The 27,753-nt window shown below is 31.7% G+C and overlaps 2 protein-coding genes across 2 annotated transcripts; one reads left to right on the top strand and one right to left on the bottom strand.

The window, feature by feature from the left end:
- The first annotated feature begins 120 nt into the window (after window positions 1–120).
- Window positions 121–14,669, top strand: LOC126743325 (uncharacterized). The gene is made up of 13 exons (XM_050450357.1): window positions 121–263; window positions 530–653; window positions 888–1,034; window positions 1,366–1,544; window positions 2,183–2,389; window positions 2,446–2,667; window positions 2,740–2,946; window positions 7,325–7,521; window positions 7,812–7,986; window positions 8,108–8,268; window positions 8,349–8,447; window positions 14,001–14,241; window positions 14,422–14,669. The coding sequence occupies exons 1-13, from the start codon at window positions 252–254 to the stop codon at window positions 14,635–14,637; spliced, it is 2,187 nt and encodes a 728-aa protein (XP_050306314.1). The 5' UTR covers window positions 121–251; the 3' UTR covers window positions 14,638–14,669.
- A 1,167-nt stretch (window positions 14,670–15,836) lies between these two features.
- On the bottom strand, window positions 15,837–23,156 carry LOC126743330 (transmembrane protein 60). The gene is made up of 2 exons (XM_050450367.1): window positions 22,832–23,156; window positions 15,837–16,508 (listed from the first exon to the last, which is right to left on the bottom strand). The coding sequence occupies exon 2, from the start codon at window positions 16,461–16,463 to the stop codon at window positions 16,077–16,079; it is 387 nt and encodes a 128-aa protein (XP_050306324.1). The 5' UTR covers window positions 16,464–16,508; window positions 22,832–23,156; the 3' UTR covers window positions 15,837–16,076.
- Between the last annotated feature and the right edge of the window lie 4,597 nt (window positions 23,157–27,753).

The raw sequence follows: 27,753 nt of genomic DNA, 5'->3' as shown, positions 1-27,753 counted from the left end.
TAATGTTACCTCTTGCAGACTCGCATTTTAATACCAGAATCTTAAGGTATTCTTTTACGAAGGAAACCGTGTGATTAGAGAAGACTAGTCATTCACTGTACTTATGTCGAATGCATCCCATGTATAAGTAACAATTACCTGAAGTGTCAAAACTACCTTTACATTTAGATTTCAAATTTTGTTATTCTAGTTATGCCATTACTATAAACTTTTTTTGAATATTGGGAAGATAGGAAAATACAGTTTTCAAAATGCATTGTAAGGTAAGACTTATTATTAGTTCAATCTTACACTAAATTTAGTATAAAAACATTTTACTATCTTAACCGTTATACGTTCAACTACTTATAGCGAAATATTTTTAAAGAAATATCTGCAATTAAGTAATTACGAACGACAAAAACTTTTAAAACTTTTTTATGGCGAAATTTTAAATTAAAATAACTAATCCAAAAAGCAGCCTACATCGCAAAATTTTATTTAATTAATGTATTTATCATTTTTAACTTTTAACAACAAGGTTTTTTAGCAATTAAAATTAGGTGATGTCTGGAGAACCTGCAACAAAATCCGTGCTGCGATTTTCCGTATGGGAATAAACCTATCGGAATATTTTAAACCCTTAGACCCCCACAAAAATTGTCTTATATCAGGTATTTATTCAGCTTTTTTTATACTTTTAATTTAAATAATACATCTAATGTTTGTAGATATGTAGATGTAGTTTTTATATTAGTGTTAATTAGAGCTTATTTTATCTTATTGCTACTTATAATCATAAACATAAATATGGCCAATAAGAAAAATTTAACAGTGTCTAATTATCTAAAAATTAGTCAATAATAAAGTTTAAAAATACATGTTATTTATTGCAAAATTTATTTTAGAATCACAATTTATTTCTGTAATTCATGGACAATTGGGAGGAACAATTGGTCTTTCCGAACAAGAAGTCGCAGAGTTAGCAGACTATTTTCGAGTCCCCGATGGTCGCATTTACTATACCCAGTTATGTGATGTCATAAACGATAGCGGTATGTCACAACTGATTTGTTAATCGTTCATAATTTAGTATTTCCAAAATGTACCCAGTGTACTTCGTGGTGTATAAAGTAATTGACTCTTGCAATAGCTTGAATAATGAGTTGGACATGAGAAAAACGGTTACATTGAAGAATATGGGTACAGAGTTTATATATATCCTAGTGGACTTTTAAACGAAAGCGCATAAAAAAAAGTTGGTAGTTTTCATTTATAGATACTGCGTGTATATTTTAAGGATCATCTATGATTTACTCCTCTTTGTTAAACAGTTGTTCAAGATATTATTATCTAGTACTCACTTTATATTTTATTTGTTTTTAGTGCCAAAGTTTAGCCAAAACAGCTCTATAGTGACGGGTCTAGAATGGGAAGATCCTCTACATACCAACAGATTAAGTATTTCTGAAGAGAGGAGGTTAAACGTACTCCTAACTAAAATTGCTTCACTAGTCAACATGAAAAAACTCATACTTCGGCCGTATTTTCAAGACTATGAATTAGTAAGTAAACTATTTGTTTTATATGCATAGTACCCCGGCTTTAGTAAATTTTCATAGTCTATTATCATTTCTTAACAAGTCTAAGTAAAATGTAGCAAATGACATAAATCATAAAGTAATTTACGTCAAAGAGTGTCTACTGATGCTTTGATTAATTAAATCCAGTGAAGGCCAATAAAGTTTTTGAATAGAAGGATTTAATCATCATAAATGAGGGGTGAACAGAATTGAAGTAAAAAAATCTGTAACTAAGATAGAACTAATTTAGATAGCACTAATTAGGATGTTAGAGAATTGAAAATAAAATGTTTGTCAAGATAAGAAGCGCAAATGTAAAGATACAAATTCAGACTTTTTTTTGGTTATGGGTTTGGCAATAATTATTTTTGATTTTTTTAACAACGGTCTTCGTAAAGAGAGCGGCTCAAAGTTGGTCGAACAAAAATTGCTTTGTTAGTTATATTAAGAAGGTGACCATAATTCTTGTGAAAAAACTTCAGAGAATGCTTATGCGACAAAAGTTCTTAAAATGTAATAAGTTTATTTGTCACCCTTTTAAACGATGTAAATAATAGAATTTTAAAACATTGGCCTTAGAATTCAGATAGAAAAAAATTAAATATATTTTTGTTTTACAGGTTTCTAAGAATAACGGGACCGTTACAATAGCACACTTTGCAAGAATTTTGGCATATCTAAATATATTATTGTCAGCAGATGATTTTAACTTATTGGTCAAGAAATATCTGAAGGATAGCTATACTCTGAATTATATAGCTTTCATACACGCCATCGATCAAGTTATTCAGTACCTAGACAGAAATGGAATTTTGGATCTCAGCGGGGTAAAATCACGAAGGGCTTTTAAAAATAAAGTACATATTTTAATATTTCTTACTAGGATATAATGGCAATATTTCCTGGACGTGTTATTAATGCAGAACTTCCAAAATTGCCTCGTCCAGAAATAGGAAAAATAATGGCAGCTAAATTATTTGGGAAACAAACGATCTTTCACCCAGCTTTAGAGGATCCAAAGAAAATTGAGCATATTCTAACTACAGTATCAATGATACAGGAACATGTATTAAGAAACAGACTGAGAGTGGAAACCTTTTTTAAAGTAGGTTATCCGTTTGGAGGTTTTATAAATCAATAAACTACTTTTGTCATAACTTCTAAATATTACTTTTAGCATTTTGATCTTCTGAATTCGGGAAGAATCACTGTAGATCAGTTTCATCGGGGACTAGATGCATTAGCTTTAAGTGGAAAGCAGAGATTTTTTTTATCTTTACCTGATGTTCAAGCAGTAATCAATCAGTATAGAGATCCATGCGATCCAACCAGAGTTTGTTGGAAAACTTTTGAAGATGACATTGATCATATATTTACTGTAAAGGTAAGCGACTTTTTCTTAATGTTTAAATCAGAAAGCTGTATTAAGCCAACAATCCATTGCAGTTCTTCAAATATCTATGCTGTATTTATTGCTACCGTACATTTCCACTAATATTATTATACAAAATACTTGACCTAATATAAAATCACACAACTGCTTGTCAAGATTGCCCTAGAAACAGAAACCGTCTTTCACAGAAACCAGTTTTCACACATTTACAACATTGGTATTTCATCTTTGGCATATTTCATAAAATAGTGGTAAGATAATGATAATATAGGAAAAATAAGCTTTAAAAATAATCTCCTGCATGAAAATTGAGGATCTGTTACAATCTGTTGCAACAGATCAATATCATGTTCAATATCAGAGACATCTAGTCCCAGCCTGAATGCCAGCAACCTAATAAACTTTAATGATTTGAAAATTCGGGGAGTGGAAATATACATACACTAAACTTGGTATAACAGGAATATTTAAGTGCTTCAATATATGACGAGAAAATTAAGCGAAACTGCCGGTATCCCTTTCTCGCTATTATTGGAAGTAATCTGAATGTTGAAAACTAATCAGATCTAACCCTAAGATCTTTAAAGCTTCAACTTTTTCAGGTTATCTCCATTTACATTGCATACAAAATAGTTACCGTTTTTGTTCGTAGAAAAGGACGTTACACAGTTCAGTTGACACGTTCAAATTAAGACCATTCTAACTTGTTACAAACAATCCAAATTCTGATCCAACGGCCTTAAGAGTCTAGAACGGTCAAAAGCAATATAAGCAGTTTAAGGTCGTAATTAAAACTCTTCTCTTCCATTTAAAAAAAACAATACAACAGTCCGTCAAAGCCGATATGTTTAAATTTATTAACGTCATGTTTACGCTTAGCCTTTGGAGGATAGGTTGTGTACAAATTGGAGTCCATATTTCATAGATCTAATTAGCAAATTTGGATACCCCAAGAGGTTAATAAATGGTATCAATTAATTTGCCAATATAAAAAGCATAATTATGGCTGAAGTAATAGCCAATTAGCTTAGAGCTATAACAAGCTTATCAAAAATCTTTGCCATAACTCACTAAAAATATAAACACACAAATCATTCTCCAACTTTACCCTTTTATTCTCTTTGCAAAACAGTAAGGTCTCAGTTTTACTGTCATTTAGTTTTAAGTTGTGATTATTCGAGTATTCCACAATCTGGTTGAGAAGATCTCTTGCAACATGTGGGTTTGAAGAATTAAGTTAATGAAGTAATTGCGTATCATCTGCATAAGATTGGACATGAGAATTCTTGCAGCCTGGAATATATCAAAAGCATAGACAAGTAAAAGCAGAGGAACATGAATTGATTCCTGTGAGACCCCCGAAACAATATCCTCTGGTACAGAAAAAGAATTATTTCTTCTAACTATTAACTGCCTAAGGCTGTTGTAGTACTGTGTCCTCGCTCTAAAGATTGGTGCAATGGGAGAAGTTTATTTTCCTCAAGGTACTTTAATACCTGAGAATGAACAGCCCTCTCAAGTACCTTTGATACAACAGGTAACAAGCTAATTGGTCTAAAATCTTCAACACGAGATGATTTCCGAATTTTGGGTACTGGACATATGATTGAAGTCCTCCAGAGTACCGGGAAATACCCATATTCCAAGCAGACATTTATGATGTGAGTTAGATAGTTAATAACCCAGGAAGACTCATCTTTAGCATCTGCAATAAAATATTATCACCTGCAGCATCTGATTTTAAGCCACACATATGCTTAGAAATCGACTCTGGAGATTCCATTGAAAAACCAAAATGTAGCTCTCGGTTCAGATTATTGCTTGCGTAATGCTGCACTTGATCCTTACAGTTATCATTCTTTTTAAACCCACTTAGGAAATAATTGTTAACTATGTCTGGGTCATGCAAAAATGATGGAATATCGATCAAGCAGCTTTTCTTTTGGCATATATTTATTTGTCTTAATCCTTTCGATAGTTTTTTAGATTTTTTGATTTTCAAGGAACTCCAAATATATCAGTTTCTCCCTACGGACCGTCGCCAGCGTCAGATTTCGCAATTCTTTATAATTCGACCAATTTTCTTCACTTTTATTTAATTTATATTTCCTATAAACTCTGTCCCGTTCATTCATTATGCCTTTGATGCATGCAGGTGTTAGCCAAGGTGAACAGGGTTTATTCACTCTAACAGTCTTAAAGGGAATGTGTTTTTCAAATAGGAAAGTTAGTTTAGAAATGAAAAAGGCCACTTTATCATCAATACTCTGCTTATAATAAAGATCATCCCAACGGATGTGATGCAAATTCATTATTAATTTGACCCTCATCAAATTGTTTGAACTTTCTAAACGTAACGAGTTTTGAGATTTTTTTCTTCGCCGGTAATTTGATATGACAGTATGTTAACCTGTGATCACTAAGGTTGTCAGCATTTAAGGTACCTACAGAAGTTACAATATCAGGATTGCTTATGAATATTGGATCCATCCTCGATAATTTCACTAAATCCATAGACATCAAATAAGTCATTAATTGGGTTTGACACACTAGGAGACAACATGTCAATGTTCAAATCTCCCAGAACTGTTATACAATCACACATAGGCAATATATCTGGAAAGGAACTACCCAATGCTAGAGCAGATTGTGGTATGTTATTTGTAGTTATATAAATAACCCCAACCACAAGTGAGCACTTACAATTTACTTTCATTTTAACCCACATGTTCTCAAACCCATTTACACTTTCTTGTATATACAATCTTTCACACTAAAACATGTTTCTCGCATACAAACCTATACCTCCTCCTCTACCTTCCGTCCGATCACATCTGTAGAAAGAAAATCATGGAATAGAGACCACATCCGATATTACGTTTCCATTTAACCATGTTTCTGTAACTGCCACCACATCAAAGTCGTCTGACTTTGTAAATACCATATTTACAAAATTCTGAAACGTAGTAAAAACCGATCTAAGATTTAGATGTGCCATTCAAAAAACAGAATCTTTGTTATAACTTTCACTCATCCTAGTAGGTATAAATATAATGTGTATGCTCTAAGTTGATAATACAGGAAATTAAGCGTCACAAAAATATTCTACCTTATATTTTGCAAATGAATTGCCTTTAATAAACAGGGACAATTTTTGTCGAGGGATGAGTGATTTACATTTAAGTTTTCACCTTTTCTATTTGTTAACTTAAGACAATTTATAAATGCCAATGCCTGTGAAGTGCAGTTCTTATATATAGATGTTCCTCAAGAGCACCCCGAACATATTTGTTTGGATTTACAGTCCTAAGCAAAATGACCGAAATTCATACATTTAAAGCAATGAAGAACACTAACATAATTGAACACAGGGCATATGGACCAATAATAAGAGTCAAAGTAGGAGGACTTTCTCTAGTTTAAGTAACATATTGTGTGTTTTAAGATCTAATTCTAAAATAATACATGTTTTTGTTTCGATTTGAAAGTACTTTCATGCCATTAGTGACATCAATATTGTTTCCTTGCGCGATCTTATTTACAACTGATTCATCAGACTCTTTTATACCAGTATCATCCGGATTTACATGTATAATTTTTAATTTGGGTCTTTTTAATTTCGGTATTTCCACTGAGTAATTGCTACCAAGACTTACCCTGAACTGTGATTGCAGTGTTTTAACATTCTTTTTATTATCACACCCTACCAGAACAGCGCTCCTGCGTACTTCTTAAAATTTTGAAATATTCAGGGATGTTAGATCACCTGTAGTACGTTCGGTTCCTCGACGGGAGCCGGCACCTAAGCCATCACCTTGCGTAGTTATGGGCGTTTGCTGACCTCCGACCCAAAGAGTTGGTTAGTGGTAAAACTGTTTTGTGATTCGAGTGTCACACCAAAGGTTCCAATTATAAGGATACTATTATATCTAGTTTTATTAAAATAAGTGAATTATTGTACCAGGATAGAAAGATATACCAAATATTTTATCCGGAATAAAAAATTTCATAGCTGTTTAAACACATTTTAAGAATCTGTTTCCAAAAATCTGAGAAGCAAAGAAGAAATCCTTACCTATATAGCTATTGTGAAATTTATTATATGGTATCTCACATATATAACTTCCCATCGAAGTTATATATTTCTGTGGAAAATTTTTATTTTATTTTATATTCATACTGTTAAGAGATGTTATATGACTATTTTTAATTTGTCGGTAATCTTAACAGCTTTTAATAGATACTTACTAGCACTATTATCAAAACAATTTCCCTGATGTTTTCCCACCTAGTAATACCAACAACTTCCATATCTAATATTTAGCACACTCCTTTTCATTCTTTTATTTTAACATGATTTTTTCCTCAGGAGTTAGAAAAACATCCAGACTTAAAAGTAGAATTACCAAGGAGCGAAGAACTGGAGGCTACTAAACTTGGTGGAAAAAATTGGCAAAGTGTAAACACCGAACACAGAAACTTATGTGAGGATGCTGTTTATAAAGTAAAGCAAAAAATTATTCATAGACGGATTCTCTTAAAGCCCATGTTTAAAGATTTTGACAAGTAAGTGATTTTTTTAGTCCTTTCTTAAATACATTTTAATCGCATTCAAAAGCAATCGTTGTTAACATTCTATATGAATATTATAAGTATGCCATTGAAATACGTAAAATAAGTTTGTTCGAATATTTTATGAGTGTTACAATATTAGGAATAACTACGGCAAATTATTAGCAGAAATCGTGATTTTTGTTTTATTTATCCGTTTTACAAATTAATAGAACCCCGCACATTTAAACTCGTTAAATATTGAGTTTTAATGAGAATTGTTTTTTAGTCTACATTTTTTCTAGACATAACAACGGACATGTCAGTCGATCCCAGATGAGACAGGCATTGAATTCTAATGGCATATTATTGTCAGATGACGAACTGTTTGCATTAGAAGAAAGATTTAAAAACGATATGGGATTTAACTATGTCTGGTTTTTAAGAGAGGTTGAACCTAAGCCGACAGATGAGCCATTGGTATACATGCCTTATTTTTTAAGCACTTAGGTTTTATATTTTTTAAGGTTATAATTACACAGCCGTATACATAAAAACCTGGATTTACATATTCTTAAATTTATATGATTATTATTTATAGTATGTCCGATTTCTGGAAGACATGAAGAGACTTAACGCAGAACCCACTAAAAAACCTCCAAGCAGAGAAGAAAAGGATATTGTTCATATAATGGCTAAAATTAAGGGAAAGGTAGTCAGGGAAAGGATCAGAGTGTTGGAATTCTTAAGAGACTTTGACAAGTAAGAACCAACTGTGTAGCTGATGATTTATAGGAATAATTAACATCAAGCAAAATATTATAAGGTCTTTCTTTCTACAGATGCAATGAACAAGTTATAAGCAGAATAAATTTCCATCGAGCATTAATTACTTGTGGTTTCGATCTAACGTGTAATGAGGTGGAAACTCTAATGGACGTGTAAGTACTATAGTAAAATAATTTTATTTAATGTGAAAAATAACGTGTAAAAAGTAACAGAATTTCAGTGCCAAATTCAGCAAATTGACAAATAGGTGTTTTGTCAATTTGTTATTTTTGGGGCACCTTGTACACATCGAACTCGGGTATTTTTTGCCCTAAAATCTTTATACATTACTATTTAAAAAATATGCCACTAAATTGAGTGACACTTTAAAGATCCCAACTCATTTTAGATTGTAAATACGCCTTGAAATAGCGGTCTGTGCATGAAACGTATACCTAAGAATAGAAATGTTTAAAGTTACAATACATCTAAACTATAACCGATTTTAGGCGAATAAATAAAGCGTTTTGGTTTTTACCAATTTCCGATTGGTATTTACCAAAACGTTTAGGTGCTGTTGGTTTTTCAAAAGTGGCGTCATCAATCTACTGTCAAAGTTGCCACCAACATTAGCGGTAAATACCCAACTGCCTAGTAGTTTTTCATTTTTAGTTAAATGGTTATTTGAAAATCCAAAACAATCTTAAAAAAAAAATAAAGTCTGAATTTATATACGTTGTACTCCATTAGCCGAAGTTCTGTTAAAGGCACTTTATTAAAAGGGATATATTTCTCCTTCAAAGCAAGAATTATTTCTTGCGTTTCGGACTAAAGTGGTTGCCGTAAATATTATATAAAACCAACACGAAATTTTCATAAAAAAAACGACAGCCAGTAAGCACATAAGTGTTATTCTTAGATTAGCAATATCAGCATTACAAATAGAGTTGGTCATCATGGACAATCAAATTAATGTAACAAAAAATTCTTCCAAAACAACAAAGATGTATTATTTTAGAATTAGAAATTATAGGAACTACAAACACAAAAAATAAATACAAGAGATTAGGAAATATGATTATTTATAAAGGAATATTATGTAAGAAATGAGAATGCAGTACACAAAATAAAGTTGTTTCTGTTTATTATTTACTATTTATAATTAATAAACACTGGTTATACCAAAACGTTTACACGAAAATAAGTTGTGACGTCGATGTAGTTGTTTGGCGTGTAAAAACCAAGGATAACCGCGGTAATTACCAATAAATTATGGTTATCCGCCTAAAATCGGTTCTTCACAAGGCCACTTGTGAAGTTTGGCCTTGTAACATCGGTGGATATATCTACTTATACACAAACATTTGTGTTATTACAAGCTTTCAACATTATGTATGTACGCTACGTAGCTGCTGTTTAACTTTTTCTTACAGTACACTTTTTCGTAAACTCATCAGCGCCTACAAAAATTAGCAAATTTTAAAACAAGTACGCCTTGAATTTTGAATAAATGTTTAATTATTGAAGTATTGTTTAAAAATTACATTTGCGTACAGGTTTTCGTTTTGTTTAGAGTTTTTTATTAAAGATACGAAATATTTTTTCCTGCAATAACAACATTTGTAAATATCGCAATTGTAAAAATGGCGTTATTTACAGATGTTGAGTATGCAGATCCTAACCTGATATTTTGATTTTCTTAAATTTATATAGTAGGCCATGACAAAACGACATTAGCCGGTTAAACTTAATAAAATAAAAGGATACATTTTCATTGAATTGGTTAAAAAAAAAACTATATTAAATACAGAGTACTTTATAGCTTCAGTTTATATAAAATCAATTTATTTAGAAATCCCATTGATATATCTTTCTCTCTTGCACTCATGGAGTTCTTATGGGAAGTACTAGAAGGAGAAATGGGACATGCAAGTTGAATACCTCATTTTAAAGGCAATTAAAAATACTTTTTAAAAATGAGAACATCCAATATGGCGCCCATAAGAAAAAATAAAATTGATGATGATCGAAAAAAAACGAAACGTCGGATTATTTTTTTGCGTCATGTTGTAGGACATAAAAAGTGCCAATGAAAAACTGTTTTTAGTTTTCCGATGTCTCTTTAAAAAATAAAGTCGGTAGAAGGTAAAAACGATTTTGACAAATTTCGGTTTTTTGGATATCTCCGGAAATTTAAAATTTTTTAAACGTCGTTTTATTAAGCTTCAAATTGCGCAATTTTGCCTCCTTTTTAACCGACCCCGTAACTCTTACAGTTTCCGAGATCCCAATGGTCACGCTCGAATTTGGGACAGTTGTACAGGGTCAAGGTGTCTCACAATTAAGATGCCTTTGTGAATGTGGCAAAATAATTTGCATTGTGATGATTTTCCATGTTTTATACTTAAAGTCTTGTTTTGTTCATTGGTACGATCTCATTTAGAGTATTCTTAGTCAGTATCTGTTAGAGATCTCAGATTGATGCCATTGAAAGTGTACAAGATATGTTTTAAAGAAATTGTTCCTTTAAACTTAAAAGTTTCTAAATTTAATAGACATACTGACTATAAATTGAAAAATTACAAATTTAAAATTAAGTTTTTTCTTTTGTTAATTGGTTACTACTATTAATAAAGATAAGTAAATATAAATTTTAAAAAACTATATATTTTTATAGCATACTACATGCAATAATTGCTCCTTAATTACTTCATGAAATTGACAGAACTATGACTTTGCTATTCCCATTTACAGAACAGCTAAATGGATAATCAACATCAAAATATACATATTTCTTTTAGAATATTTCTGAATAAGTCCTGCAACTGTGGTACTAAATTATGACCAAAATAAATCTAAAAATTAACAATTTTTATTTCATGTATTTTAATATTCATTACTTATTTGAACAGATTGTTAACGACAGTGGCGGATTTACCTTACAGGAAACATAGGACATTGCCTGCGGCGGCAAAATTCGTATTAATTTACGTAGGTAAATTGGTAGAAGTATATTTTTTGCATTGCATTCAGAATATTTTCTCAACTTTCTATTTCAAATTGTAGGGCTGAAAGATCATGTTCTGTCGAAACATGTTTTAATACTATTATCAATCTTAACTGGCGAAAGATAAGTTAAATGGTTCTGCGTCCTTGACAGTAGTCAGATTAGTTTCTGTCAATAGATTGTGAAGAAATTTTCCATGATTTTTCATTATATTCCTCTGAAAATAATTAACAATTTTATTAGTTAAGCACTAACAAAAAAATGATCAAAATTGGATAAGAGCGGCGAGTTACAAATCGCCTAGGGGCGGCAAAAGTAAATCCGCCACTGGGTCAAAATGTTTAAACCTTTACAACTTGTCAAGAATAGGAAGAGACGTGGATCAAGCTCTACCTCCGATGCGCACAAAATCGCGGCCAAATTCTACAATATTCCTTCATTATTTCATGCATTTTTGAGAACGAAATATTTGTACCTACAGTCCGAAACAAATGGTTAGTATTAATCTATGGTGTTTAGAGTGTTCAGTTTTTCAAGTGTTAAAGTTGTTGATGTTTATAAGATAGTTTTGGATAAGTGTTTTTTAATAGTTAACATGGAATTTCATTCGAAATTAAACAGAAAAGGCTTGTCAGGACAAACGAGAGAGGTGGTAGCTAATGTACTTTTTTTATGCAAAAAGAGGCCGCACAAAATCAGCCTCTAAAAGATTTTAAAAAAGTTCAGGAGCGTGCTGCTTTAGCAACAGGAGTAAGTCTGGCTACCATCAAACGTATCTCTAGGGAAATGAAAAATATTGAAGAGGGTGCTTCAACATCATTTACAACGTCCAACAAAAACAGAATTAAAGCTGCATCAAAATCCAACTTGGACGATTTCGACCGCGGCCTTCTCCGTCGAATCATAATAAACTTTTTATGTTACGGAAAAACGAGTGCCTACCTTGCGACAAATAACTAAAAAATTAAATGAAGCAAATAATTACGCAGGGTCCTATGAAACTATAAGAAAAGTAATGAGAGAAATGGTATTTCGATGGAAAAAGGCTAAAAATAACAGAAAAATTTTAATGGAAAAGACATACAAGTGCTCAGAAGTAATTTTCTTAGAAGCATGAAGCAATATAGAGAAGAAAAACGCCCCATAATTTATATGGATAAAACCTACATTCATTCTTCGCATACCCATAAAAAAAACACGGGGAGACAATACTAATGAAGGCCTTCATAGTCCAGTATCAAAAGGGCAAAGAATGATTATTGTTCATGCAGGCGGTGAAATGGGTTTTATAAAAAAAGGGTATTTAAAATTTAAATCTGGAACTAAGTAAGTCGGGTGACTACCATAATGATATGAACTTTACAAATTATAAGAAATGGATTCAAGATAAACTCCTTCCGAACATTCCAGCCAATAGTGTGTTAATTATAGATCACAACGTTCAAGTGGAAAAATATCCTACTATGGCCTCTAAGAAAGATGTAATGAAGAACTGGAGACAACGCAATATTTCATTTTCAGAACAAATGTTAAAAGCGGAATTATATAGTTTAATAAAAATATATAAACCTAAGTATAAAACCTATCAAATAGATAAGCTTGGTCAAATGGTCGATGCAGGTCATTCAGTCTTAAGACTACCGCCCTACCACCCGGACTTAAATCCAATTGAGTTGGTATGGGCTGCTTTAAAACAATATGTTGCTGATAAAAAAATAGATTTTAAATTTGCAAATGTCGATCAGTATTGTGACGAATTTTTTTCTGAATATTTCCAAGAGAAGTGGACAAAATGCTGTGATCATGCGATTTCTTTTGAGCGTTATTTTATGCAACAAGAACCAGCTCTGGACCTAGTTGTGGATGAGCTACTTATAAATTTGCAAGAAGATGACAGCGATAGTGATTCGGATTTTTTGGAAAACAGTAGTGCCGAGTCAGAAGACGAAATTTAGCCGTCAATTTAATTTTAATATTTCAATAATTTTTAAGATAAAGTAAAACGGTAATTTTTGTAAATAGTGTTCTAGTGTTTATTTAAGTAATTAAGCTAAGAATAAAATAGTCTTAGTATTTTTTTTGTTTATTTGACCTTTTTAAGTTAAGATAATAATTATAATTTAAAGCCGTTAGCAAAATTTCATAAGAAGGTATCATCATTTATTTCCATTTTAATTTTATTCTAAATTTTTACTCTTTTTAATAGGTATACAGGCCTACAAGTAATACCTCCTGAAATATAATATGTATGTGCCCATCAACATCAATGGGACATAACAAAATGACACATAACAACATTTCTTTACGTTTATTAGGAGATCGTATTATAAAATTTACTTATTAAAAAAGTGTATATTTTCTTAAATAGTTTAAGATTATCTATACTATTTATAAGTGGGTATAGATACTCTAACATGATATAATAGTAGGTATTAACTATCTACCTATTAGAATAAATTAAAACTAATAATTTTATTATTAGTAATAATTTACGAGCGTATAACACTAGTAGTTTAGACCCAAAGCGAAGCTCCGAATGCGTTCTCGCTTTGGGCTCTACGCAGATTTTTTTTTACCAAGTATCATCGTATTTTTGACGAGTAGTACCTTTAAAACTTTACCTTTTAAAAGGTAAAAAAAAGTTTTAAGAACAAATAGTATAAGAAGAGTAACTTATATCTAATTTTAAAAAAAATTACATGATATATTGTATGATTAGATTTGCGTCTCCCCTGCGGCGTGAGTGTATTGACTATCAACGATTCGCAAATGTTGTGGAAGAAGCATTCACCCAATCTTGTTTGGAAAGAGCTCCACTTATAGTACCGATTCAGCATGTTCCAACCAAGGATTGTGAGAAAAACTTCTTGAACTTCGACGAGCGGTTGGTTCTAGGAGTGGCCATGCAGAAATTGTCCAAGAAACCTGATTTGCAAATGAACCTATCATCTGTTCTTAAGGTATGGTAGCAAGTAGTTTTAATATGTTTTTCAAAAAGGAACTGTCGAAAAATTCATTTGTTTTAAAATTGTGTTTAACCTGAAATTCTACAATATTGCTGATTACAACACTATTTTACGAAGGAAAATTTTGACTTATTTGTCAAATAAATTATAATTTAGCTTTTTTTTTCTTTTTAGGACTTTGACAAAACGAATTGTGGTACAGTATCAAGAACACATTTCCTAAAGGCCTTAACACTACGCGGAATGTACAACTTGATATCAAACAAAGAGTTTGATGTGATCTGTAAATGTTTTGGATTTGAGAGAGGAATGCGGGACGAGGTTGATTATAGAGCTTTTTTGAAAGCTTTGGAAATACTTTATGCAACAGACAAATACAATCCGTTTTAAAAACTGAAGGAAATAAATACAATCTTTTAGAATGTCTTTTTTTTTAATTTACAATAAGGCAGAATAATTATGTAAACGCGAAATCTATAGTTGTCTAGAAAAGTATTTTAAGTTGTACCGGTGTATAAATTCGTGATGTACAAAGGTGAGCCACTATAAAAATACTTTTAAAAAGCATTTTGAATATTTTTCATCCACAGATAAGAACTGCAAAAGTATATGGTATTTCAGTAATGGTGGCGAGGTACCATATTTCAGCTATAAACAATCTAGGAGCTTTGGAAAAAAATCGGTTAATAAAAGTGATCAAAAGAAAAAGCTGTAAATAATTTTTCAGTTTCAACTCGATTGCTAGGTTGAATAATTGATATCGTCAGGAAAGAAAGCGTTTTTTTTTGAAGACATCACTTTTTGTGTGTTTTGAGTTTTTTAAATGACGTTCTTTGGCGGAGATCACAAAAATCAATGTAGTGATTATTTCTTTTCTTCAAAAAATTTAATTAAAAAAATATCAATTTTTGATTGTCGGTATATTTTAGTAAAATTATTATCGCAACATTTTTCTTCAACAACGCCTTTTTTCATGACCATAGCAATTACGCCTCTGTAAATAAACCAAGCAAATGAGAAGGACAAATATCTCAATTTTTATATTTTTAAATTAATCCAATAATATTACAAGTGCTTTCTTACAAATCAACAGCTTTTACCTCCTTTCATATTCATGTAACTATAGTTCCAAGAGTAACTATAGTTTTAAGAATTAAAAGTTGACTTCTAAACTTCACCAAATAAGGTATTTTATATTATATCATTACTGATTTTTTTTACACTAACCTGCTTTGAAACAATACCAAGTACTTTAAAACCATCTTCGATAGAAAACTCTCTTCGGGTCAATACATACTAGTCTGTAAAACCTCTCGATGATTTCTTACACCTCATCGACATCTGTCGACCAAGACAATCCTTCGGTCTAGATACTTTAGAATAAAGTACTTAAAATTTGTATTTTCTTTTTTATAGTAGTGTGATAATAACATCCTGAATCGGGAACTTTGACCTTTAAGAGTCTTTCTCTAAGGAAAATCATTCGTTTTTCATTAAAATAAATTAATTTTACGACCTATATAACTTTCAGTGGCAAATTTTATCCGGCTCTTTAATGTAAGGGATTCATAGCATATAATCTTATTCACTTGTATGCTAAATATATTTATTAGCTTTATTAAAAAATCTAAAATAATTTACATATCACAGTATTAAAATCTTGTTTTTCATGCATTAACATCATATTAAATCATTTAGGATTCCACTCTATGAGAATACATATGTTCTTATTTAAAAAAAACATTTTGAAATAAGGAATTCAACTAACGCTATCAAGTTGCGTACATTTTAAACACATTTTTTACATTTACACTTATGTGACTTATTCATTAGTAAACCCCATTAAATAATGTAGCAGATATTCTAATTATAAGCAGTGGTAACAAGATCCAAAATGGTATTAGTACATGAGTAATCGTCAGTCCTAATGCTTTGTATTCTAGTTTTAAGCAAAGCATTATTTCACCAGCGATTAAAAATAGAACTATAACTAAAGGTATCAGATTTTTGTTTTTTATAAGCTCTATAAATTGCTCATGTAAACATGCCGCAACAATGTGGAACAAAGCATCTATAAGAATTATTACATTATACACCCACATAGGTAAGAATATTAAGAACCAGTTCCAATGAGTTCGCCCTTCCAATTGGAGGCATAAAAGAATAAAAAACAGTAGAAGGATGAACCACGTGAACAAAGCTCTATGCATGACCATATTTCAGTCTTGGTTTTTCCACTTCTCCACTCAACTTGCTGTGTCCTGAAACAGAAATAAATTCTTCTGAAACTCTTTTTGTACCTTAAAAGTATCATTTTAGGTTATGCAAAAAGATTTTCTGATATTACAAATTGATGAGTAAATGAAAAAAATGATTAATAGACTATTTCACCTCTTTCTCCAGAATTCTTTCAATATTTTTTGCTATCATCCCAAATTTGTTTTTTATTTAGTATTTATGTAATAATTTAAATCATGTGTTATAAAGAGTATAACATTAAAATAAAAAAGGCATTTTTTCACTTTTTAGTTTAATTCAATTGGATTAGAGTTAAGATTAAAACCGTAATTTTTACTTTCTTTAGCCAGACCCAGACCTAAATAATTGGTTAAAAATTATATATTTCAAAAATTCTCATTTCGCTATAGCATACAGCTTACTAAACCGTTAGGATTAGGTAATATACCTTTTATTTCAAAATATATCTTTACAGCAAAGTAAAAAAGAATTACATTATATATTATATAAATATTAAATTATATTTTAAAATATTTTGAGACGACACCTTAAAAGATAGGATATTTATTTCGTTAAGCTTTAAGGAATAATTCTATTTTCCTACAAGTGTTATTTTTCTATCTACTTTTAAAAGAATAATTATGGTTTTCAACAAATGAACCAAAAAGGTCTGTATTATATTTTTTGTCACACAAATTTAGTCTTCATATAAGTATTGTACAAAATTATAACAAAAAAAATATATGTAATGTAAACCAATCTTTGATTAAAATTATATATAATATATTTGTCATGAAATATTAAATATTATTTATTTACCAATTCAATATCATTGCCACTACATATAATTAGTGTAGTCTGAAAACGGATTAATTATTCGATCCCTTTAGCATAATTAATATTATTATTTAAAAAATAAATATATTATTTATTTTTACTTATTTATTTACACATTTCTAGTACAAATACTTAACTAACCTTAAATTAGTCTCAGCAAGAGGCTTAAACCTATCTTTGGACAGATAAAGATCTATAACTAAATAAAATCTATTTATATTATAAGCTATACAATTAACAGGACATTATAAGGTGAAGTATTAAATGGAAGAGAAAAAGGCAGACATGACTTTGTGCGTTGCAACTTAAGTTCTTTTAACAGGTGCTTAAGCAACAGAACCCAAAGATTAAATGAAACAAGTTCGCCTAAAAGGAATGGAATTCGACTTGCCACAGGCCAAAGTTTGCGATCAAATCCTGTTTTTAATTTACACGAATGAATTACTGCATTTTGTAACACCTAATGACTGTCATAATAATTCCTCAGGCCCATGCAGCTAAATAAACAAAATATTGTTAAAAGATTATATTTAGATCAAATAAAATTCGTCATTACAGTGTACTGTGCAATGCTATACAGGTTGGGGTATTAAAAATTACGCATTTTCCTAAATAATGACACCTCTCTCACCGTTGATCGGCAGCTTACAGTCGTCTGGTAAGTATTTGCTGTTTTTATTTTTTACAGCATAACAATAATAATATCGGCATGCCTCATTGTGCTGTGAGTGCAGTTTTTTTTCTCAACTTACTACGGCTGTTTATAGTCCTTCCGATTGAGTTTAAATTATTAAATAATAATAATTGACAGTTTATATTTCCTCATAAGATATTACATATGCTCATAGACATAAAAAAGTTTACAATATAAATATAAATACAAAGAAAAAAAAATCCATCAGTGTGTATTAATTCAGCATGTAACCGTAGAGGAAATAAAGGTCATGTTTCAGCTACCCTCAGAAGAAGAAGCTGCTAGAATCTTGCCAATCGCATTGTAAACTGTACGAATAACATGCATACCTTACATCCATAACTAACCGAAAAGAAAATAAATCTAAACTCTTATAGTAAAAAAATATATAAATATAAAAATTCACATTTCCAAACGCGCGCCAGATACAAACACGGAATCCTGACACAAAAGAGAGCAGAACCAGGGCTACAGATTTACCAGAGATGTCAGTATTAACAGGAAATAACATAAATTATTTTTCATTGCACTAAATATTATTTTGTTTAAATGAAAGAACCATTTTTGTATTTATTAATTTTCAACAACTCAGTATCCCCAAAAATTGAATGTTTGGGCTTGTGTTTTGGCTGACCATATTATAAGGCAATTTTTTATTGATGGTATTTTAACCGCCCAAAATACCTTAAGTTGCTCCAAAATTAAGTTCTTTCTACCATTCAAATCCTCCCTGATTTAGCACTAGGATCAGTTTATTTTCAACAAGGCGGCTGTTTTCATGAATGGGAAATCTGTCGCGTGAGCCGTAGGCGAATGCAATTCCCATAAATAAAAAAAGGGGATTTTACACATAATTCACATTTTAAAGATAAAGATTTTTTTCTACTACCAAAGAAAACATAAAAAAATAAAAAAAAAACAAATTACTTTATTCACTAGTGTGTAAAAAATATGTTACGCACAGTAGTAAAAAAAACATATATTAGGATATTCCATCACTCAGGAAGCAGAAAAAACAAGGATTGTACTTTCCAACAAATAGTTTCTGCTTAATTGCTTTATCATTTCAAGGCAAGAAAAGGAATACAAAAAAAAGAATTTTTTTAGATATTGTTTAATATTAGTTTTTAAAATTTGTACAATTGTTATTGAAAAAAGTTTTAGTAAAAGTTATTCAATTTTTTCTTAAAGAGACTTATTTATTACAAAAAACTACAAGCCTTAAACTTTCAACATGGATTGACAAACAATAATTGTCTGATTTTTTAAACACTTTACACCCCGCGATAAAGTTAACAATGGAGAGAGAGAAAATACTGGTTGCTTTTCTTGACCTATTATTGATATGTAAAGATGTCAAACTTGAAATCTACAGAAAATGTTTACCCACTGACAGTATCATACAGTTTTCTTTCAACTCTTTTCATTCCCATAAAATTTCATTCTTTAATTCCTTATTTTCCAGGCTGTTCAATTTAGCTCTATCAGAAACTAGTTTCTTCAAAGAGTTTAACACAATAAAAAACATCGCTTTTAGTAATGGTTTTTCCCTTATACAGTGAAACTTCTCTAACTCGAATCTTCAAGGGACAGACTAATAAATTCGACTTATGGAAAAATCGACTTACAGAAAAAAACGCCTAATTAAGGGGTTATTGTTTATTAGTACCAAAAAAAGTATTTTCTTCGTATAAAACTAAAATTTTGTATGTTGTATGTGTTACATAATATGTATGCATATCAATATGTTTATAAATTTTTTTTAAAGAAGTCAGTTTATTTTGTGTGTGAAATTGGTCCATTTTTCCTTATCTATAAAATCTTCTAATAAATGTAAAGAATTGTGTATTTCATATGGAATATTTTCTCTGGATAAAATAAAACATCTTATCTTTTCAATAGCAGAAATCGTCTCGTCAATTGTAGGTGTCGGAACAGTCTCACCTTCGCTTTGGCCATCATCTTCATTTTCTTCAGGGTCTGAAACAATACAAAACAATTCTTACAATCTAAAAAGGCATAATCTAGACTAGCCTACCTTTTTTATTTAGAACAAGATTTTCTATTACGCTTTCTAGGATCTGTTCATCAGTTGGAAAACCTGTTGTTTGTACATTATCATCAATCGTCACATAGTCTTCAAATGAAACATCACTCATGTTTATAGCCCTTCTGTATGAGGTCCACAGGGGTTTTAATTCAGATAATGGAACAAGGTCATCCTCGTCCCAGTTATCAGCATCTTGTTGAACTTTATCTTTAACAAATCCTGCTTTTCTAAAGCAATTAGCAATGGTTTGTTCTTTTACGTCCAGAGTCCACGTTTTATTAAGATCTTGAATTGCGTCAAGTAACGTCACAGTTGTAGGAGTTGCCACTTCCATATGGGCTAAAACTTTCATAACAATCCGCTTCCTATAATGTTGCTTCAAATTTTTTTATAATTCCTTGATCCATGGGTTGTAAGATTGACGTAAGGTTAGGCGGAAAATATTCAAGTTTAATATTTTTTAACTTAGATTCAACAGACTTGGGATGTGCAGGACAATTATCAACGAATAGTAAAACTTTTCTTCTTTGGGCTGCAAATTTCTTATCAAGCTTTAATAGCCATTTTTCATAAATCTCACTTGTCATCCATGCTTTTTTATTAAACTCATAGTCCACTGCAAATGATTTAATGCCCTTAAAACAACGTGGATTCTTTGACTTACCAATGATTAGCAACCTAAGCTTTTCAGTCCCACTCATATTACTTCCAACCATAACTGTAATTCGTTCCTTGCTGTTTTTGCCACCATGGCATTTTTGTCCTTTAAATGCTAGTGTTTTGTTGGGTAAACACTTAAAGAAAACTCCTGTTTCATCAGCATTAAAAATGTCATCCTTATCATATTGACCGATTAGAGTGGGCAATACATTCTTTTGCCATTCTTCACAAGACACCAAATCTGCAGAAGCACTTTCACCACATAAAGACATTTGAACGATGTTATGCCTAGTTTTAAACTTATCTAACCATCCTATGCTAGCTGCAAAATCGTCCCGCCCTAAAGCAGTTGCAAACTCCTTAGCTTTTTCTCTTATAAGAGTTCCAGAAAGAGGGAGATTTTTATTTCGTGCCGTAGTAACCCACTTAAGCATTGCTTCATCAATATCTTCATACACAAGGTGTAAGCCTTCTCCTCTTACAGTTTGAAGCATAATCATCTTTTTTTTCTAAAAGTCTATCCTTGTTTTTTAGGATCGTTGACAGAGTATTGGGTGGTATCCCAAACTGTTCGGCAATATCCTTCTTTTTCTTTTCACCTTTTTCCACTTCAGCAATTAATTTCATTTTCTCACATAATGGTAAGCACTTTAAATTTCTCTTAGCCATAGTTATTTTTAATAAAAACAAATTGTCTTAATTCGCATACGCACCAAAAAACTGTAACCACAAAACCACCACGTCGCGATGAGAGCCTTTTTCCGTTTGAACTAATAAAAAGAAAAATGATGCAATAGCAAATCCATGTAACAAACAGATTTTTTCCTAGAAAAATGTCTGTACTTCCCCGCAAAATTCGAGTTAGCCATCGGCAATGCGTTAAACGTTATTTCGACTTATAGAAAAATTCGAGATAGAGAAATTCGACTTATAGAGATAAAATATCATATAAACTTGATGATACCTTTTTTGGTAGTATAAAATATTCGAATTAGAGGAGTTTTACTGTATATTACTTATTAACAAAAAAAATTCTCAAACAATATTATACATCTCCCAAAAAATACTAAAATTTTATATGTATTTCTTCCTTTGGAGATATATCTCAAGGTCTAAAAAAATATTTTAAAAATATTGATTTAACCATTTTCTTTCCAGACAACCAACATTCTAGAAAAACTCTATACTGAGCATGGAATCCCACACTACTGAGATTTTTAAGAACTACTGGTGTTTTAATTTCTTTGCCGACAAAACAAAAACAAAAAAAAATCTACTTTTGCTAACCATATCATAACACCAGTGTAAAAGAGATGTTAAACTAGATTTTTTGGAAAAGTTACAAATCACTGTAGGAAGTGGATCAAAGAGAAGTTTCACATATTGGGAAAAACATTGGTGCAAATTAAAACAACATTTATAAATATTTTAGATACAAATAACATACTAATAAATATAAAGGAATGCACAATATTTAAAAAAGGAGAGACATTCTTACAATACTATTTAAATGTTTTAATTTGTGGTAATGTGTTTCTGGCACTGTGTCTATGTGGAACCCCTGTGCATAACTGACAGCGCTGATGATGACTCATACCCCAAAAGCTCTAATATATAATAAACATTTTACTCTGCATATATCTGGTTTGATTATTTCATACTATCCTGCGAGAAACACAGCCATTTTAATTCTTTAATTTCATTAAATAATGAGACTCTATAAGAAATCAGTATGTTCTAATTTCCAAAACATGTCCCATGTGTGTGTAAAAGCACTTGCCAATAGAAAATATGCTGGTTTGACAGATTGTAAGTTCTGGCCCTGTAAATTACTTTGGCTTGTTACTTTTTTGTTTTCATTTTACTTGTTTGTTTTTGTTCTTGTACAGCTAAATAATAATATATATTATAACAATAAAATATTTGATTTATATATATCTAAGTGCACATCTTAAAGATACAGTTAAAAAAGAATGTAAAATTTAGAAGCTGTTGATCAGGTTCTTCTTTTATTATATGTTATTTTAAATGGGTTGGGTTGGGTTAAAATACATGTAAGCAACTCTTAATCTAAATAGAAGTTTGAGATTTTTGACCAAACTTACAGTTTTTTTGTATAATTTTTGCTATAATTTTCTCTCTATCTCTTTTCCCTCTGAGGGCCTTTTCATTTATTCAACCAGTATCATGTGGTAATTAAGGTAAGCATCTGTATGTACCCTGTGGCCTGTAAACTAAAAGTCTACTCTATTTTGTCTCCTACTATATCCATACCAGGAAGTCTTTTAGGATTGTTAACTTCATGAGTTTAAAAACTTCCATAAACTGTTAATATTTTTTTAAACCAAAAAGCATACCAATTACATAAAATGTAATATGTGCTTATTTTAAATAATTTTTTATTTAGTACATAATACTACATAACTTTGTTTATTTTGTTATGTTATAAAACTTATAAAAGAAAATGACAAATGTGCCAATGTGTGTTAAGCTAGCGTCCAATCGATACCCAGCAATCAAATCGAGAACGCAGCATATGTCGGTTGCCAACGACCAATTTCTAGTCCGCGCTCGCTGTTATTTAATCAGAATAATGGAATAATATTTCCAGAAAATTCCCAAGGGATTTTAATAATTTTTTTTCCTAGATATTAACAATAAATACCAAAATCGAGTTACGGTGGTACCAAACGCCTACAAACTAAGATTTGTAAAAATTAATTAAAAAGTCAAATGTTAAAGAAATGAAAAAGGCTCTAACTCCCAAAATTTCCAATGGATTTGGATAAAACTTTTTCCTATAATAGATAATATATATCTAAAACCATTTTAGACAGTTGCAAATGTGTATAAACGAAAGTTTTTTGGTGAAAATTTATTGAATTTTTAGATGTAGAAAAAAATTTAATAGCTATAACTGCCAAAACTCCCGAATGATAATAAAAGTTTTTTATGTAACAAGTAATAAATATCTTTACCGATTTCAGATAGTTGCAAATCTCTACAAACGAAAGTTTTTTGGTAAAAAGGTATTAAATTGTTAGATGTTAAAAAGTATAAACGGCTATAACTTCCAAAACTTCTAAAGAATTTGAATAAAATTTTTTATGTAATTAACAATAAATATCTAAACCGATTTCAGATGTGTTTTTGAAGGTAGTAGACAATGGTACAGTGAAAACATCTTGTCGAACTTGCATTGTCTTATTTATTTAATGTAACTGTAAATTGTTTTCGTAGGTTTCCAGGTCCATAATCACAGTTGCATTGCCCTTATCTGCAGGAAGAATTTTGAACAACAGAGATTTAGAAACAAGGTTGAGGAAGTTTTGAACAAAGGCGAATACAGGCTACTATCTAAGGATCCGACGACAACCATAGAAGATCGAATTTACAGAACACTTAAAAAGTACTCCTCAACATTGTCGGATGCGGTACGCTCTAGGCTGACACCACATTATAGCAAACCTCCACACCTATACGGACTACCCAAGATTCATAAGGAGCAAATGCCTCTGCGGCCCATCACGAGCTCTAGAAATTCGCCGACATCAGAACTCTCGAAATTCCTTTTGGAGATCATTAGACCGATCCAGGGAAATGCAGCGTCTTTCGTGCGAAACTCTGCCCACTTTGTAGACCTTCTTGGAGGGATCGAAGTCGAGACCAATGACAGATTGGTGAGTTTTGATGTCGAAAGTCTCTACACCAATGTACCCATAGGAGAGTCTCTTAACATCATCCGAGACAAACTAAGCAAGGATGCAGCTTTCTCAACTCGGACCACACTGCCTCTGGACGGGGTGATGGAACTTTTGGAGATCTGTCTTCGTAATTCTTACTTTCAGGTCAAGGATAGATTCTACGCTCAAGACGAAGGACTTCCGATGGGTTCATCTCTTTCCCCAGTAATAGCAAACATCTTCATGGAATGGTTCGAGGAACATGCAATAGATGCCTCCCATTGCAAACCCAAGCTCTGGCTTCGATATGTGGACGACACCTTCATCATCTGGGACAAAGAGGAAAAAGCACTTCAGGAGTTTCTGCTTCACCTCAACAACTTCAGACCAACAATCAAGTTCACGATGGAGACAGAGAAGGACTCAGCTCTACCTTTCCTAAATGTCCTCGTTAAAAAGGTCGGTGGAAATCTACGAACTTCAGTTTATAGAAAACCAACACACACGGGCCAGTATCTTCACTATGAGTCCAACCATCCTGCAACCACCAAAGTAGGCATCATAAGATCCCTCTACAATAGAGCTCGAACCATCTGTAGAAGTGACGAGGATCTCAAGACTGAAGTGGATACCATCTACAAAGACCTACAACAGAATGGATATCCAAAGAAGCTAATAAGTAGGACCATCCAAAGGACGCGTTCAAATCAAATCAGAGACGAGGCCACCACGACAACCAGACTTCTACCCATACCTTACATTAGGGGTACATCCGAACAAATCCGACGCATTGCCAGCAAGTACAATATTAGAACTACCTTAAGATCTAGCACCACTATCAGAAGCGTGATATCAAAGACCAAACCAGATGGCCTGTTGGATACCAAAAATTGCGTCTACCACATCCCATGTGAGTGCGGTGACTCATACATAGGTGAAACGAAGCGCCCCCTAGAAGTCAGAGCGAAGGAACATCGCAGCTGGACCCAAAGAGGAGAGGTTTCCAAATCCGGAATAGCAGAGCACGCGTGGCATAATGGACACAATATCTATTGGTCAGAAGCCAAGATTCTGCACAAGGAACAGCACTAGCGGAAGAGGAAGTTCGTAGAGGCAGTTTTCATTTCACAGAATCAAGGGATCTTCAGCCAGCCAAGCGTCGATGTAACCAACATCTGGAAGCCTCTACTCTCAGGACAGTGTAGGATCTAGAGAGAGGCGTGCCCTCCCCCCAACTCTTTTCACGGATGACTTTCCTTTCCACATCGCTGCACACATCTAGTATATAAGCCTATAGAATAGTAGTTTGCTGTCAGTTTACACTTGATAACGGTTGGAGATACTTACCAACCGAAACGTCGTGTTACATTAAATAAATAAGACAGTGCAAGTTCACGATTTCGGATGGTTGCAAGCCTCTACAAATGAAAGTTTTTTGATAAAAAAATTATTGAATTGTTAGACGTAGAAAAAATGTATGGCTGTAACCGCCAAAACTCCCAAAGGATTTGAATAAAACTTTTTTATATAATTATTAACAAAAATATCTCAATCGATTTCAGATAGTTGAAAATCTCTACAAGCGAAAGTTTCTTTTTTAAAAAATAATTAAACTCCTGTACTTTACCTATGTTTGTTCAATTTTGGAATATTCTTCTCAAGTCTGGTGGGCATACTATCAGAACCATATTCAAGAACTTGAAAATATACAACTAAAATTTCTTAAATTCCTTTTGTTTAAATGCGAAATAGTGTTACCGGAAATCGGCTTCTCAGGTGATCGTTTGCTTAAAAGATTTAACGTAAAATTTTTACAGTAAAGAAGGGATTCGGCAGATCTACAGTTCTTATATAAATTAATTAATGGCTTGATTGACTCGCCAGAGATATTGCGACCTCTAAATTTATACATTCCTCGGCTGTCACTTCACAGTCTTATTGGGGTATTATTGGAGTTTTTCTGTTGAGTGATGTAAATTAAAAAAAAATGTCTACATCAAATGATCAATCTCATATGATCATTTTCCCAAGGCTTCACTCCAATATATTTTTATATAATGTAATATATACCGTCCACCTTTTGGTGATAATTTGAAATTGATGTCTTAGAGCGTGCTGTTGCCACTGCTTTTTTTCTTAGTGATGAACTGATATGTTTGGGGGATTTTAATATTAACATGCTGAATTTTAACAGCTCAACGAATTTTTTATTCAATTTTTTGAATACATATTTAGCCTTAAACTTCCTTCGAAACTAGTTAAACACGTAAATTTTCGTGATTTAAAAAATTTTGATCTTAAAAAATTTAATTCAGATTTATATAATATTAATTCATTTGCATTTGTTGCACGTTAGCACGTAATAGAATTTCAAAAGACACACCTTTGAAAAAACGACACCTTTGATTATAGTTTTTTAATAAGCAAACTAAAATCTTACGGTTTTTCTGATGAGTCGCTGACAATTTTTGCAAGTTATTTATCCAAAAGATCCCAGGTTGTTAGACTTGATAACAGTTTACCTGATGTCGTAAGCCTAACTAAGGGAGTTCTTCGAGGATTCATTCTCGGACCGTTCATTTTTGTTAAATATACATGCGACATGGATACTATTATTACGATTGCATGTAGTATGCAGCGGTATACTGACGATACTCAGCTTTATGCCAGTTTTTCAAAATTAAATGCTAATGGTATTATTAATAAACTCAACACCTGTCTCCAATAAGTGCTTATATATCAAAATCTTCTGCAAATTTCTTGGTTCAAATAGTGAATGAGACACTAAAAACCTTCGTATTAAAATCGACCAAGAAGTTTTGCAACTTGTTGTCGAAAGTCTTGGTTTGATTCTAGAGACTAGACTTAAATTTAGATCTCATTTATCACAGGTTCTTCAAAACTCATATATATCACTCAGGAATCTCTATAAGAACAAAGACATGCTGCATACTGACCTCAAAAAATCCTCTTTTATCCAAGAGAGCCTGGATTTTCACATTTAAATTATTGCAATTTTGTGTATGGACCTTTCTTAGACTTTGTTTCCAGGTAAAAACTGCAACGTGTACAAAAATCTTGTATTTTATTCGTATATAATCTTAGAACGCGAGACCACTGCAGGTATAAACTTTCTGAGGTCGGTTCGCTCAATATTTAACGCCAAACCCTGCATTTCACTTATTTTGTATACCGCCTAGTAAGAACCAATTTGCCTGCCTATCTGAACAATAGATTCTCCTTTCGATATACCACACCCAATCGGCTCACTAGATTTAGCAATTTTATAAATATACCAAAATACCGTACTGCTCTTTTTCAATATAGTTTTTCTTATATAATCT

This window comes from Anthonomus grandis, chromosome 12 (genome assembly GCF_022605725.1).
Source record: "Anthonomus grandis grandis chromosome 12, icAntGran1.3, whole genome shotgun sequence".
In the NCBI taxonomy this organism is placed as follows: domain Eukaryota; kingdom Metazoa; phylum Arthropoda; class Insecta; order Coleoptera; family Curculionidae; genus Anthonomus; species Anthonomus grandis.
Note: the sequence above shows the minus strand (reverse complement) of the source record. Positions and strands in the feature narration are given on the sequence as shown.